Source organism: Macaca thibetana, chromosome 1, assembly GCF_024542745.1.
Source record: "Macaca thibetana thibetana isolate TM-01 chromosome 1, ASM2454274v1, whole genome shotgun sequence".
NCBI lineage: Eukaryota > Metazoa > Chordata > Mammalia > Primates > Cercopithecidae > Macaca > Macaca thibetana.
The window spans coordinates 177170190-177187557 of record NC_065578.1 but is presented as its reverse complement, the minus strand read 5'-3'; the positions used below and the strand labels follow the sequence as shown (position 1 = coordinate 177187557).

The following is a 17368-nucleotide window of genomic DNA, read 5'->3' as shown; positions in this document are numbered from 1 at the left end:
CTACTAGAATACCAGGTGCTATGATTGCTACTGAAAATAGGCTTTACCCTCAAGGAGCTCACACACCATCTGAGAAGACAGGTTAGTCAAAGATTATAGAATGGATACCACTAATAAATTGTATATTAGAAGTATGTGTAGAAACAGAGATGAGAAGCAAAGAACCCAGACTAAAGGGTAAGGAACAGCCCATGGAAGTCTTTAAAGATGAGCTCAGTTTTAAAGGATCAGTATATAGTGGGTGAGGCCGGAGAAGAAAGTGATTCCAATTACAGGTAATGGCATGTACAAAGCTATTACAAGAAAAGGAAGGCTGCTGGTCTGAGAACTGCAAGTAGCTTGGTATACCTGAAATAGATCTTGGTTAAAATCTTTGCTGATTCCCCATAGATTTCAGGATTCTGGTTAAACCACACAACTGAGCTCACAAGCCCTTTCATGCTCTGACTTTGCCTCCATAGTCTGATCTCCCATGTGTGCACTTTACTCCAGACCATTGGGGTAAAGGTAAAAACTGAGTGAATGTTGATGATGGAGAAGTCTAGGTTGATCCCAGGTTGACCAAGTGATGGCAATCCTAGGAAAGGGTAAGTTCACTAGTGATGAAAAATGAAAAAAAGATGAGTTCAGGTTTAGACATTTTGAGTTTGAATTACCTATATTTTCCAAGAGGAGATTGTAGAAATCATTTAAAAATATTGGCCCGTATTTCATCAAAAAAGGCTTTGGTTTCATGGTCCATATTTACTTTAAAAAAAAAAAAAAGCGGCCTTTGATGTAATCATCATGGTATAATCTCTTGTTGAAGTCATAAGTTTGTAGGAGGTTGACTAGAAAGCAGAGTATGAGAGTCCCAGTTAAGTGAAAATAAAGCTTTAGGCAATAGTAACAATTACAAGGTGAGCATAGGAAAAAAGATGATGAATGAGACTGAGCAGGACTCAGAAATAGGATTAAAAGTAGGAAACACTGGTGTATTAAAAGTCAAGGAAAAGGTCGGGGGTGGTTAACAATGGCCACAGAAGGTACAATAAATTTGTGTCCATTAGCTTTGGTAATACATATAGGTAATTAAAGACTTGAGCAGTGGTTCTTCAAAGAGTGATCGAAGTAGAAGGCAGGTTACAGTTGTTTGGAGAGTAAATGGAAGAAGAGGAAGTAGAAGCAAGCGTGAACCGTTCTTTAAAGATTTCTGTATGTGTATTTGCTGAAAGAAAGAGATTGAAGACAGAGGAGAGAGAAAGATCAGTTTATGTGACAAGTTATTTTGGATAGGGGAGGTATGAGACCCAGGCACAGTTGAATGGGTTAGCCTTGCCGAGAAGGGCCATCCATTTTCTGCAGAGATGGGGAAATAGAATAGAAGGTTGCATTCATACCCAAGGTGGGAGGAGGGGAGAACTGCTGGTGTGGGGCTTTAATTTTCTCAGTGGAACAGGAAGTGAGATTATCAGCTAAGAATGAGGTTCTATCAGGAGACAAGTTAAATTTGGAAGAATTATAGGTAGTCTATGGAAGGAAAACCAGAGAAAATTATAATGAGACTTAATAAGTTAGCAGAAAGTACTGATATTCATGGAAGAAAAACATTATGAGAATCAATCTGAGCCAGATATGGTGGTTCACGCTACAATCCCAGCACTTCGGGAGGCCAAGGCAGGATTGCTTAAGGACAGGGGTTCAAGACCAGCTTAGGCAACATAGCAAGACCCCACCTGCATAAAAAAAAATTAGCTGGGTATGGTGGCGCACATCTGTAGTTGTAGCTACTGAGGATACTGATGTGGGAGGATTGCTTGAGCCCAGGATTTTGAGATTACAGTGAACTATGATAGCACCACTACTGCAGCATGGGTGACAGAATAAGAATCTGTCTCTTAAGAAAAAAAAAATCACTCTGAAAGTTTTTATTAGCCTAAAACTCTGCTATACCCATATAAAAGTTAAAAATTAAAATATTTTTTTATAGAACTTACTATACATATTTAAGAAATCGCTTATTCTCATCAAAGGTAACATAATTTTATCACTAATAGCACCAATAGAAAGGACTAGAGAAAATGTGTGAACTTTTAAAATAAATGAACCTGAACTGCATATTTTACCTCGAGCAATGTTTTATTAGAAAGATATATGTATCTGGGACCAAGCTCATATGGTAGAGAAATCTTATTTGGACTATTCCTGAAATGCTTTCATCTTAGGTACAATGAGAGAATATCAATCTTTGATGCTATCTGGAATTTTTTAACAACTATGATCATATATTTTATCCTTAAATTACTTGTTCATATATGTAGCTCTCCAGTTAGACTTAATAGCAGACATTAGGTTTCATTGTGCTATGTTTTCATAATTTTTGGTCTATGCCTAGTTAAGAATAAATTCTTAAGAAATATTTGTGGTAGTTTACTTATTTTTTAAAAATGTTGGAATACAATGTTTTCCTCTAAGTTAACCAAAGTTAGTCAGCAGGCTTTCAGTTATAAGTGACAGAATTCAAATTCAAAGCAACTTAAATGAAAAGGAAAAACAAAAAGGAAATGTATTGGCTACAATAATTGGTGAATTTCCAGAGGCTCTAACTATGTAATGAGGCATCTATCCTTTCTCTGAATGAACTCTACTTGTATTGCCTTAGATTCAGGACAGGCTGTTTCCACATGATAAGACTGCCACTAGGCTTAGGTCATCCTCACAACCTGTGATTCTAGGAAAAAGGGCACATCCTTTCCCTGACACTCCCAGCAGAGTCTAGAGGAGGACTCTGGTAGGCCTGACTTAAGTCACCTGCCCATTCCTGAATGGATCATAATTGTCAAAGGAATTGGGGGCATAACGTCACTCATTAAAACAGTTCCCAGGGATTTTTGATACTACGAAAATGGTGGAGGAGCAGACAAAAGCATGCTGACAGACAGCAGCTCCTTTTACTTAGCATCGCTCGTTAAAACAGTTCCCAGGGATTTTTGATACTATGAAAATGGTGGAGGAGTAGACAAAGCATGCTGACAGACAACAGCTCCACAGTTCACTATAGTTACTTTTGATGCTGTGAAATAATATTTACTCTCTTTTCCTGACATTTTAATGGTAAATTTATTTACTTGCTGAATCCAGGCAACACCTCGAGTGCGAATCCTATCTGGAGGGAGATACTTGCAAATCAACAACGCAGACCTCGGTGATACAGCCAATTATACCTGTGTTGCCAGCAACATTGCCGGGAAGACTACAAGAGAATTTATTCTCACTGTAAATGGTAAGAAAAGGTATTCATTGTTCCACAATTTAAAAATCTGACCAAGGGCATTCAAAGAGATGATAGCTTTTTCTTATGTGCATACTAAATGAAGCCTTGTGCTTATCTTACTGCTTTTGAAAAAGGCAACATGGAGTATTTGTATTAGATCTATACTGCAAATTAACTCAATTTCCAAAAAACACAACTAGAGATATTTTAGTCTATCTTAGAGAATATGTCCAATTACTGTTAGCATATCATGATGTTTTATGTCATTCAGAATCAGAACCATTGAGGAAGTCAATACACTAAATCACTGGATGACAAATAGCCCATCATTTAGTTCACCTTCATTGATGGTGGCTTGAGAGTACATATGTGCCAAACAGAGACTGCCATAGGACTGTAATTTTGTTAAATATAGTATCTGAATGCCAACATTTAGGAATATAGACTTGTCCTCAAAACAGTCTATTGGATATTTAATATATAAAATTTTACAGAATAGTGGGTGACCCACACAACTAATATCTCTAATACTAAAATTAAAATTCAGGCTGTCTATTCCCATATGAACTCAATGGTCAATAAAATGCATGCTCTGAGAATTGCATGATTGATCACAGATGTGCTTTTTGTTAAAACAGCCCACTTTCTGTTCTTCATTTAAAGTGAAGCTGTTTCAGTGTTAACATTCTCTGACCATTATTTGGCCAAAGAGAAATAAGAAATATCATCTTTAATTTGCATCAGACTAGAGCTGAGTTTCATTTAAGCCTCTCTCACAGTAAGCCAGATTTCATATACCATATTAGAGATTTAAAATCCCCCTGCCTACCTACCCTTTATTTTTAAAGGCAAAGTATCTCGAGTAAGACTTCAGTAATTAAACCTCAATTATATTTATACTAACCTAGATTCATGTAGACAAAGCTATACATTTGACTCAAAGCTCATCTTATATTACATCTTCAGTGTCTTCATGCAGGCTGTGTTATTTAGTATCACTGAATTTTTTCATGTGCATCTCTTGTTCAGTTCCTCCAAACATAAAGAGGGGCCCCCAGAGTCTTGTAATTCTTTTAAATAAGTCAGCTGTATTGGAATGCATCGCTGAAGGTGTGCCAACTCCAAGGATAACATGGAGAAAGGATGGAGCTGTTCTAGCTGGGAATCATGCAAGGTAACAATACTGGAAAATTAAAAAATGCTGTAAGACTTGACATACAAATTCTTAAATTTTTTTTCTAGTGCACTATTTTGGTCTCATTATGTTTAGAATTAGCATTTCATCTTAATACAATAATCAAAATGTAGTATTTTATTATTTTTCTGAGACAGAGACTTGCTCTGTTGCCCACGCTGGAGTGCAGTGGCATGATCTTGGCTCATTGCAACCTCCGCCTCCTGGGTTCAATTGATTCTCCTGCCTCAGCCTCCCAAGTAAACTGAAATTACAGGTGCATGCCACCACGCCCAGCTAATTTTTTGTATTTTTAGTAGAGATGGAGTTTCACCATGTTAGTCAGGCTGGTCTCAAACTCCTGACCTCAGGTGATCCGCCCACCTCAGCCTTCCAAAGGGCTGGGATTACAGGCATGAGCCATCACTCCAGGCCCAAATTTAGTAATTTAAAAGCATAATCCCTGAGGCTTATGTCTACCTAATGATTATAATCCATTCAAGATCACAAGCCCATCTGTTATGCACCTTTGCGTCGTAACTTTTTCTTCCACCAAGGGTATTGTAAACATGTGTCATCTGAAACAGGAAAAAAACTGAATGGATTTCACCAAGTGTTTAACATTTCCCTCAGTCAAAATATGAATAATCAAAAAAAGGCTGATTCAGAAGACTTCACTTGTGGTTTCTCTTGCAGATATTCCATCTTGGAAAATGGATTCCTTCATATTCAATCAGCACATGTCACTGACACTGGAAGGTATTTGTGTATGGCCACCAATGCTGCTGGAACAGATCGCAGCCGAATAGATTTACAGGTTCATGGTAAATACACTTTATAGATGACATCCAGTCTCTGTGTCAAATGCTCTTTGATAGCCTAAACTAGTGAGGTCATAAAGATCTTGACATTGAAGGCTAGTTAAGCAATTTACATTGTATTATGAATAGTCAAGCCCCAAGTTTTCTCCTTAGTATAGTTAATATCATCACAGCACTATTAAAATTCACAGAGCCTTGTTTGCTCATAACTATGAAGCCAGTTAACAGTGACTAATTTCAATTCAGCAGAAATATTTCAGATGGCACACTATTTGCTGACTGTGTTTCCTTCTTATTTGGTGACATCGTCTTAGTTCCTCCATCTATTGCTCCGGGTCCTACCAACATGACTGTAACAGTAAATGTTCAAACTACTCTGGCTTGTGAGGCTACTGGGATACCAAAACCATCAATTAATTGGAGAAAAAATGGGCATCTTCTTAATGTGGATCAAAATCAGAACTCATACAGGTAAGGATAATTTAATTGAAAACTCCCACCAACTATTTAGAAACAGTTTGTAATGAATCAACATTTTAATTCTATCAGTGGGGCCAGCAAATCTATGGACTATAACAAATTAGCTAGCATATAGAGGGTTTTTTTTCCTTAATACGGACTTAGGTTTTCAGCCTAAAATATTTTTCTGAATTATAGGTCATCTTTTCCATACATAAACCCTGTGGATGAATGTCAGTGATTATATATAGGATTAGATTTATATCCTGCCTTGTTTAGTACCTTTTAGAATTTTATAAAGGTAAAGAATAAGAACATCATTTTATATAAAAGAAAAACTATTCTGTAAAAATAAATATAAGCTTTAGTTATAGAATAAAAGTCAAATTTTACACCTTAAGATACAATTTAGATATTGGCAGAATGTGTGTAGGGAGGAAAAACAGCATTTCCTCCAATTTTTTTTTTTTTGCCTTTTTCCAAGCTTTACTGCCATAGCTCATAATATGGCAATATCTATTTTTCAAAGGCTAAACTTTAAATCACTAAGAATTTCTGATGTTATAGGTGAGCATCATTTTTTGGATCTTACCTGAGCTATTAGATCGTTACTCTGTCAAACATTTGCTGTAGCACTAAAAACAAATGCTCTCTTATGTCCACTTTGACAAAAATCAGTTCCAACACATCAGGAAATATAAAACTAGGAGTGCCTCAGTTGAAATTCTATCATGTCTCTTTTTCACCCTTTTAATCTTTTGGCATTGGGAGGTTCAGTGACTTGCAAGTATACACTGTATGGAAAATGTGCTATGCTTTTTAATAAAAAGGTGTGTCAAATATGTTTTTATTAATGTTTTTATTAAACCATTTCTATCATGCATAGTGTGAAGTAAAGTAGATATTCTAATTTAGATTTACTTTAAATCATGTATGTGTATTTACTAAACCTCCTAAAATGTGAAGTGTTCTAGATTTTAGTTTTTATATATATATATATATACACACACACACACACATACACACAGTTATTCAAAACTACATATAGATAGATATAGATATATAGATATTGCCATATTATCTACAAAGTAGCTACACATTTAAGGAGACATGTGAAGTACGTAAAGGGGTGAGACACACAGACTTGTCATTAGTCATCTGTCAATGGAAATAAACAAATATCAACCTGCTAGGTTATTGTGAAATTTAGAGATAATTTATGCAAAGCATTTAAGATGGTGCCAGGAGTGAATTTGATGCCCAGTAGACAGTGGCTTTTATCAGTATTCTCATTGTACTGTATTTCTCCTAGGAGAGCAAGGTTGATCATGATGTAAGCATTCAGAGAATGTAAGATTCCCTCTTCAGACAATCCTTCCAACAATTACTTCCTGTAAATATTATACCAAGTTTGAGGCTCTAGAAAGCCACTGCCATATAAACAAACTGTAATGCATAAAGTTTGCCTCAGGCACATGATGTTAATTTTAACATGAGGGAAGAGTACTGTTTTCATCAATTTACAACATGGTACCGTGTTAAACTAGCTGGGAAAATTTATGAAAACCTACATATAGTATCTCATGCTTTGAAATCTGTCTTCTAGGCTCCTTTCTTCAGGTTCACTAGTAATTATTTCCCCTTCTGTGGATGACACTGCAACCTATGAGTGTACTGTGGCAAACGGTGCTGGAGATGATAAAAGAACTGTGGATCTCACTGTCCAAGGTAGAACTGTCTTGGAACATAGATTGAAACATGATAATGCTATCACTTCATCATTCCACTACTTTACAAAAGGGATCCCTTTTCTTTCCTTTTTTTAAACATTTATTCATGGGTACGTGTGCGGGTTTGTTATATGGGTAAACTTGTGTCATGGGGGTTTGTTGTACCGATTACTTCATCACCCAGGTATTAACCCAGAAATAAAAGGAGGAATCCCTTTTATACTTACCTAACTTTCACTTTCAGCACAAAAAGATGATGTATGATAAGTCTTTGGAATTATTTAACAGTTGGAAATGTGTAGTTTTTTCCCTTTTTGTTGTTGTTGTTTTAGTTCCACCTTCCATAGCTGATGAGCCTACAGATTTCCTAGTAACCAAACATGCCCCAGCAGTAATTACCTGCACTGCTTCAGGAGTTCCATTTCCCTCAATTCACTGGACCAAAAATGGTATAAGACTGCTTCCCAGGGGAGATGGCTATAGAATTCTGTCCTCAGGTAAGACCAAGCTCAGTGATTTCACATCTATCGATTGTATTAGTTATTGATGCATATTCTTACCTGGTCTTTGTTGCACCAGAATAAAAGAATAAAATATGCATGCATTCTTAGACTTAAAAATCTGGAAAACAGATTGTTAAAACATATTTTTCACATAGGAAGGGGATCTAGGGAATGAAAGAAAAAGAAGTCTGGAAACAAAATAATATTTAAGACTGATCTGAATATAATAAACATGATCACCGGTATTTGTGTATATTTACCAAACCTAAGGTTTAACAAATTCCTGAGTTACCTGAGAGTGAATCACACTTATTTCATTGGCCAAATGGAATGTCTCTTCATTTAATGAACATTCAGTGCCTCAGACAGGATATATACTCTACTAAGATTCTGAGACTATATAACTAAAACAGGGTTCTAGGTTTCAAGGCTTTTAAAATTGAGTATGTAAGACTGAGTAGTGAGTTCTGTGAAGGAAAAATGTTTATAGTGGTAGTAACCCTCATTTATACAATTTATAGTATTGAAGAAAAAAAAATCACCTAAAGTATAGGTGATTCACATTGGTATTTCTAAAACTTATCCTACACTGGGAAACACAATAGAGATAAAGTGAGTAACTAATATCCTGGGACTTTATGAGTATGTGCATATTATTCTAAGAGAATTTGTATGGAAGGGAAATAGTGGAAAATTTGTTCCCAGGATGCAACTTGGCTTTCAAGACAAATTATTTTGACTATAGAGTGATAGCCATTCAAATCATAAAATATATATAAATATATGTATATTTAGAATAAAGTATCAGGCTAAGAAAACAACTTAGAACTTTCTCAAAATATTAAACCCATCAACTTCATTCCTAGGTATTTACCCAAAGAAATGAAAACACTGGTCTACACAAAGACTTACATGCACATCTTCATACAGCATCATTTGCAATAGCCAAGAAGTGGAAACAATTCAAATGTCCATCAGCTGATAAATGGATAAATAAAATGTGGTATATCCATGCAATGGAATTCTGTTTGGCAATAAAAAGGAACAAAATATTGACAAATGCTACAGCAGATGAACCTCAAAAACATTATGCTCATAGTGAAAGAAGTCAGACACAAAGGACCACATACTGTATGATTCAATTTATATGAAGTGTTCAGAAAAGGCAAATCTGTATAATCAGAAAGCAGACTAGAGGTGGGCTAAGGCCAGGGTTGGAAGTGGGGAATGACTGTAAATGAGCACCAGGTTTCTTTTGGGGGTGATGGAAATATTCTAAAATTTGATTGTGGTGATGTTTGTATAACTCTATAAGTATACTAAAAATCATTGAATTGTGCATTTAAATAAGTGACTCTTATGGTATGTAAATTATGCCTCAATAAAGCTGCTAGTAATAATTTAAGTACTGTGCTAGGCACTTCAGGGGATACAAGTATGAATATAAGCCAAGCACCACCATGCTAGTTGCAGAAAACACACAAAAGAGAGTCAAATTTTATTGAACAATAAAAAAAAAAAAACTGAGATGCAGTATACATTAAAAGTTTTTTTTTCCTTTTTAGGAGCAATTGAAATACTTGCCACCCAATTAAACCATGCTGGAAGATATACTTGTGTCGCTAGGAATGCGGCTGGCTCTGCACATCGACATGTGACCCTTCATGTTCATGGTATGGAAGGCTATTTACTCACTCATTCAAAGTTCGCTGGGTTTGGGGAGGTTTTCCTGTTCATATTTATTCTGAAAGGTGGTACTGTCTAGAGCTATGAATCATAGTAATATCTTGGGGACATGAAAGCCTGGTAGATATTTTTAATAGGCTAAAAAAGGCGCACAAATGACAAACTACTCAAAGTAACTCCAAAATAATTTTTCTTCTTGGATTTTTATAATCTGTTCCTGACTCTAGTCTTCCAGCGGAGTTCTTCTAACGGAAACTGGCTACTGTAGCAAGACTCAAAGAATGCAGTGTGGCCAACATTCACTTTTCTCTTGGGCAATCAAATCACTAATATTTTAGAATTATGAATTTGGGTATTTTTAAGCTCATTACTATAATAGACATGGTTTCCATTAACTAGTGCTATTACTTCTTTTTGTTGATTGGTTTCTTATAGAGCCTCCAGTCATTCAGCCCCAACCAAGTGAACTACAAGTCATTCTGAACAATCCTATTCTATTACCATGTGAAGCAACAGGGACACCCAGTCCTTTCATTACTTGGCAAAAAGAAGGCATCAATGTTATCACTTCAGGTACCTACCACTGTTTCTATCAAGAAAATCATAGCACATCAGTGTTTTATAATTCAAATCAGCGTGATTGTTTTTAATGAAAAGGTTTTTTTTTTTTTTTTTTTTTTTTTTTCCACTCTGCTTTTTTAATGTGATGTAGGCAAAAACCATGCAGTTCTTCCTAGTGGCAGCTTACAGATCTCCAGAGCTGTCCGAGAGGATGCTGGCACTTACATGTGTGTGGCCCAGAACCCAGCTGGTACAGCCTTGGGCAAAGTCAAGTTAAATGTCCAAGGTACCTAAATAATTCATCTCTGTTTTCAATTCAAAGATGTTTGTAACAATGTCTACCAAATATTTATATATCTAAATTGCTTATGCTGCTGTTCCCCCATAGTTCTCAACATTCTTAGTTTGTATTATCCTACTGGTTTTTCTATCACTTTTATGAAGAAAGCTTAGTGTATTTTATTTTTCTGGCCATTGTTTGTATAAGAAAACACAGGCATCTAATCCTATTTTGAACTTCTATGAACCTCTATTTGATAATCTATTTCATTATATAGGTAAAACTCTTCCCACTTATTTGGAAACCTATGAAAGGGCTCATAATAAGGATTTTCTTTCCAAGTGTTTACAATAGGCTAATCACCACTTAGCTATTAGCCTGGATATTCTATTGAGTTGTAATGCATCACTATAAAGAAGATTATGAAATAACTGAATAATCATATTATTTATAGCAACAAAATTATTTGGTTGAATTTGTGCTTGCCATTACATTTGTATTTCCAAGGGGACAGTCTATTCAGAGCAGTTAATTTTTTTCCAAAATATTTTCCAAAACTTGGTGTTCATTTTGGAAGTTTAAATACCTAAAGTGAATCACATAATTTATGTAAATGAGTGACATAAGAGTCACTCATTTATGAATCACATAAATTATGTAAGTGTATCAACATAATTTTGTTGATACAGCTTAAATTTTCTAGACATGCAAGCCCTCATGACTATATGTTTATCTCCTCATCTAAAATCGACTATCACTTAACATTTATTTGTTAGCTGGGGACTAGTTTTCTGAAGTGTGCCCAGTTACTTTTTTGTTCCCATGAAAAAGTGTAGTGCTCCTTTTCTAATGATATGATGAAGTCAGGATTTTGTTTCTTATCAATGTTTGCTAGAGCAGTACTGTAGTATGTAATATGTGCACTCACGCTTCTAAGATGAACTTTGAACTTTATATTTTTTGTATCTTTTAGTTCCTCCAGTCATTAGCCCTCATCTAAAGGAATATGTTATTGCTGTGGACAAGCCCATCACATTACCGTGTAAAGCAGATGGCATCCCACCACCTGACATTACATGGCATAAAGATGGGCGTGCAATTGTGGAATCTATCCGCCAGCGCGTCCTCAGCTCTGGCTCTCTGCAAATAGCATTTGCCCAGTCTGGTGATGCTGGTCATTACACCTGTATGGCAGCCAATGTAGCAGGATCAAGCAGCACAAGCACCAAGCTCACCGTCCATGGTAGGTTGTTTAACATGAATTATTTCCGTCTGCTACACTACCATGGCAAAGATAAAAGGCTACCAAGAGCAAATCTGATAGAAGTCAAAAACCCTTAAACTCAGTAATCCAAAGTGTGTGTTGGGGGGGGGGGGTGTGGTATGTAGGTACACTTCAAATCTGTTTTCTGTGGACTGTGTTTATGTGTGTTTGTGCACATAGGTGTGTGAGAGAGACAGATTTTATTAATATTGCCAGGATTTTTAATGTGTTGCTGGTATCCTCACATGTTGTGATTAGTTGACTTATGAGGAGTCTGTTTGTGTTTTGTGACTTTTCTGCTTTACTTTTCAAGCTTCAAGTCATCTTGGTTCAAAATGAATCACCATATGGCCTACATTGTATGACTTGACCCTAATAAGAATTAGGAGATCTATTTGATTCATTATATTAAAGTGGCAAAATATTTACCTATACATTTTTATAACAGAAAAATATATTTCCTTTATATTAAGACAACAAAATATTGAAAAATCAGCATTGAAATATTTTTAGTTTTTATTGTATATTTTGACTAAGGATAGAATCCATGTTAATATCAGTGGTAGGAAACAATAGCAGATGAAACTGCTTCCAACCTCTCTTTTCAGAGGTAATTATAATGAGGAGTTTCTGCTTTTTCATTTTTCAGAAATTTGTGAAAGCTGTTTTATTTTCAATTGCATTTTAATTTTCTGTAACGTCAGAATAACAGAGATAATTTTGAGTGGAAACATTTTTGGTTGAATAATTTAGCCAAAATTAAAAATCACCATTTATGAGTTTTCCAAATAAATCCCCTGCTTTCAGTTAACATAATTAATCAATATACACTATCCATTTGCCTTCAAATAAATAATACTCCTTCTTTTCAAGTGTCTGTAGAAAATTTACCAAAATTGACCTAAACAAAGAAATTGTTAATAAGTTTCAAAAAGATAGACCATAATTTCTACCCACCATGCAATAAAGCTAGAAATTTGTAATCAACTTTCAATGCCAAAACCCCAAACCCAGACGACTTTAAAAACACTCTTCCAGCCAAAAAGTAGGTCAAAGAATAATTTTCTATTTTCAGATTATTTAGAAAATAAAGACATGACATATCAAAATGTACAGTGTGTGCTCAAAGCTAAAATCAATAGAAAGTCAGCCATAATTCTTTCATTTTGAAAAAGAAAGAACTGAACTAAATATACAAATGCTGCAACTTTGTATCCCCTAACAAAAGACAAATCGCAATGCAAGGAAATCAGGATAAAGAAGATAATGAAAATAGAGCATGAATTAATTAAAAATGAATATTTATGATGCACCATTGAGCAAAATCAATTTTTGTGTTTTCCAGATTATAATGTTTATATCTATTATTGTTTGTATATTTAATCATATCATAAAAGATAAAAATTAACTATTTTAATTGAAAGCAGTTAATTTAACTGAAACCAGCTAAAGTTTATATAGCAATTTTATTTTTGCTAAGGTCAACTGTTCTCCTGTCACTCTTTAAAATGTCATTAAGATGGGTCCACTTCTCACTGATTTGTTTGAATAATTCCACATTCATTGTTTTGGGAAGGGAGTGTATTTTTACTTTTGAGCCAAGAATTCTTAATACTTTTTGTCTTTTCTTTAGAAGTAACTATCTTAGTTCTAAGTCCAGTCGAGTATTTTTTATTACACTAAAATATTCAGTTCATCTCTATATTGCCTAAATTCTAGTTAAAAAAAATTTGAGTCACAGGAAGTATTTGGTACTATAATGTACCAAATGTGCAGAGTTATAAAGTCATTATGAAAATTTCCTGACAGTATAAAAGCTGAATTAAATGTCTTGATCTGGTTTACTTGTATTCATTATAACATGTAAAATACTGCAATAAGTATTTTTTTCTACAGCACTTTGTGATATTCAATATTGGGTGTCTTATAGTGTTTTCTGGTAGCTATTATTAGTTCGTCCTCATAATATATCTCTGAGACAAATATAGCAGTTATACAACCATAGAAGCATTTTTTGGTTTTGTTGTTGGTTTGTTTTACTTCACTGCAATAAACAGAAGTAACTCAAAGATGGAAAAGTCAGGAAGCCAAATAAAATCTAAAGATCTTCTACCCAGTTCTGTCATTTGCTCAGAAACTGAATGTAAATATATTCAGTAAGTTCAAATACATTAGGATTCTTGCTAGCACCAAAAATACTGATTTCTTTCATAGCAGGAAGCAAATCAATATCGTAATATTTCATTTTTAATATTTCTAGCAAAGTTACCATGAAGAGAGTTTTTTGTGTGTTAATTTTTACTGTGAATAAAGACATTATTGAACTCAGCTTCCTGGATGACTCTTTTTTAAACTCTTCATAGTACCACCCAGGATCAGAAGCACAGAAGGACACTACACGGTCAATGAGAATTCACAAGCCATTCTTCCATGCGTAGCTGACGGAATCCCCACACCAGCAATTAACTGGAAAAAAGACAATGTTCTTTTAGCTAACTTGTTAGGAAAATACACTGCTGAACCATATGGAGAACTCATTTTAGAAAATGTTGTGGTAAGTTTAATGGACATGAACAGATACGTTAAGCCAGATTATAAATTTGCTGTCATACTTTTAGTAATTTAGCATGGAAGTATATTCTTTAATAATTAAAAAAAAAATTCTTATAAAATCAGGTCACAAAATTAATTTTACACATATTTCATTTTATGTCCCTTGAATAATATTTAACAGATGATAGGAACTCACAAATGCCCTCCTTCTAAAATGATGTTTGTGGAAATATGTGTTTATCAGGAAAAATTTTAAGTACCATTGCTATATTCTCTGCTCTTAACCTTACAGGGCAATGATAAGTATCTAGAGTAAATAACTTTCAATTCTTTAGTACTTCAAGGGGAAAAAATGTTAAACATTTTTTTAAAAAGGAAAAAAGTCTATATGTCTCAATGCACTCAGAAGCAGTCATTAATATTCAACATAAGTATTCATATATATTCATATTTGAATATTCCTATTCAAATATTCAACAAATGTTTATCGAACACCTTCTCTGCAACTAGCACTAGTTTAGACACTGGGAATACATCAGGGAACAAAAGAATCAAAGATCTTTGCCCTTATGGAGTTTATATATAGAGGAAGGAGACAATAAAAATGAAAAATAATGATGTCAGAAGAAAATAAGTCAGAAGAAAAAAAAATGGCATGAAAAATAAGAGAGGGGTAAAGGGTGTCAGGAGTTGGAGCAGTGAAGATTACAGTTGTAAATAGGGTAGTCAGAGTAAGTTCTCTTTGGGAAGGTGACATTTGAGCCAAACTTGAAGGAAGTGAATTAGCCAAGCAAATATGTGGAGGAGCAGACCAGGGGAAAAAAAAATAGGTGGAGCAAAGCACTTGAGGTGGAAACATGTCCAGTGTATTTGAAAAACAGGAAGCCAGTGAAAGCAAAGCAAAGAATGAAAGGAGAAAGACGTCAGTGATAAATGGAGGCCAAATCATGTCAGGTCTTACAGGTCATTGTACAATTTTACCTTTTACTCTAAGTCAGAATCCATTGCAGGTTTTTGAGCAGGTTTTTATATGCCTTACATTTTTAAAGCGTTATGTTGGCTGTTGTGGTGAGAATCAGAGGTAGGGAGACAAGGACAGGACCAGTGAGACCTCTTGGGAAGACTGTCTGGAGGCAGATGAGAAATGATAGAACTCAAAGCAGGATGTTAGCAGAGAAGAGGCAAGAAGTAAGATTCTGCATATACTTTGAAGCTAGCATTTTCTGATCGATTGCAAGTAGGGTGTGAGGAAAAAAAAATAAGAATGACTCAAATGTTTGAGACTGAAGGCATGAACAATTGGAAGGGTGAAATAGCCATCAGCTGCGATGGTGAAGGCTACAGGCAGTACAAGAAGGGGCCGTTGGAAGGAATTGGGAGCTCAGTTTTGGGGCATGAGTGTGAGACATATCTTCGGCATCAGAGCAAAGAGTTAGAATAAGAAGTTCAATAGACTGAGTTTGTAAGAAAGTATCAGTATTTGGGTTGGAGATGCTGATAGTCATCAGCATAAAGTTTATATTTAAAGCCATAGCACTGTATGAGATCACCAAAAAAATGAGTACAGATATAGCAGAAAAGAGGACCAGAGGCTGAGCCTTCTCACATGCCAACATTAAGATGTTAATGTTGAGGAGAAGCCCCCAAAAAAGTTGGAGAAGCAACCAGTGAGATAGGAGGGAAACTAGGAGAGCATAGCGTCCTGAAAGCCATGTAAAGGTGGTTTCAGATAGAAAGGACTCGTAATTGTGTCAGGTGCTACAAATGCATCAAGAAAGATGAGTCATGAGAGCTGGTCATTGAATTTAGCAAGTGAAGCCTCAGAATTGTAGGTAATAGTGCCCTTTCTCTTACCATTTCCTCTGATAGTTTTGGTGGTCTTTGATACCACCTTACTCAGAGAGCCAACTATGCTGTCAAGATGCTGTCAGCTTTTGGGATTATTTGCTCTTTATTTGTGCAATGCAGAGCATCTATACACTTGATATCTAGTAAACCACAGAATCTACAGTTTTCTGAAATCTTACCACTGTAGAATGATTATGGGCTTATATTTAAACTTCCATACATTTTAAATTATGTTATGCAAAAGCTAACCTGATGGTTAAAAGATGGAGATTTAAATTGTCTTTGGATAAGAGAGTTTCTTGAGGGCCTAGCTATGCAACTTGATGTATTTTATGTACTATGATGGATGATTATGAAATTTTAAATGCTACTTTTATTTTAGCTGGAGGATTCTGGCTTCTATACCTGTGTTGCTAACAATGCTGCAGGTGAAGATACACACACTGTCAGCCTGACTGTACATGTTCTCCCCACTTTTACTGAACTTCCTGGAGACGTGTCATTAAATAAAGGAGAACAGCTACGATTAAGCTGTAAAGCTACTGGTATTCCATTGCCCAAATTAACATGGACCTTCAATAACAATATTATCCCAGGTTGGTCATTTAATTCTCAAGAAGTGAATAAATACACCTATGTAGAACTCTAGACCAAACTCTATTTCCTCCAGCTGTGAAAATTAATTGAAAAGTAACAAGAATTGAATTGATTGCTTTAAAATCTGTAAAATGTGTGCCTCTGCTTGGATTTTACCCTCTATCCAATATATATGTTTTGTTCCTTCTTTTGGAAGTGTAAGTTGATCATAGGGCCATATATTGCAGGTTATAAGTAGCTTTTTTAACCTAAATATAATTCCCCCTACTCCATGAGAAGGCAGTATGTTTATATAGGTGCCTAAACTTATCACAGCTGGACCCCCTGCATCACTGATCAATGGATTAAGATGGCCACTGTTGGAGCCCTGAAGATTCACTTAATGTTACAGAGAAGAATTCTACTTCTCACTGTTTGCCTCAACCTCTATTATAGTGTAGATTAATTTATTTGGAAAATTTCTAGTCACTGTGTATACTACAAGTTAAGGTCATGTCTGGAACCCAGAAGTACCCGTCCCTGGGTGAACAAATATCTACTTGTTAGACTTTGTCATCAGTATAAAGACTTTGTCGGTACTGAGAAATTGTCCTATCCCAAAATTGAGTCCTGAAGTATTATACTATTAGCATTTACTAA

At 35.2% G+C, this 17368-nt stretch overlaps 1 protein-coding gene across 8 annotated transcripts in view; it reads left to right on the top strand.

The window, feature by feature from the left end:
• The window catches only part of HMCN1 (hemicentin 1), a 508510-nt gene that overhangs the window by 430547 nt on the left and 60595 nt on the right, over positions 1-17368 (top strand). For all 8 annotated transcript variants that reach the window (XM_050765519.1, XM_050765493.1, XM_050765511.1 and 5 more), the window contains 12 exons: positions 3121-3262; positions 4283-4427; positions 5124-5251; positions 5563-5719; positions 7314-7435; positions 7770-7934; positions 9506-9613; positions 10062-10199; positions 10339-10473; positions 11441-11710; positions 14095-14285; positions 16515-16728. In XM_050765519.1, the coding sequence (XP_050621476.1) occupies positions 3121-3262; positions 4283-4427; positions 5124-5251; positions 5563-5719; positions 7314-7435; positions 7770-7934; positions 9506-9613; positions 10062-10199; positions 10339-10473; positions 11441-11710; positions 14095-14285; positions 16515-16728 (1915 nt within the window). The remainder of the gene's footprint in view (positions 1-3120; positions 3263-4282; positions 4428-5123; positions 5252-5562; positions 5720-7313; positions 7436-7769; positions 7935-9505; positions 9614-10061; positions 10200-10338; positions 10474-11440; positions 11711-14094; positions 14286-16514; positions 16729-17368) is intronic.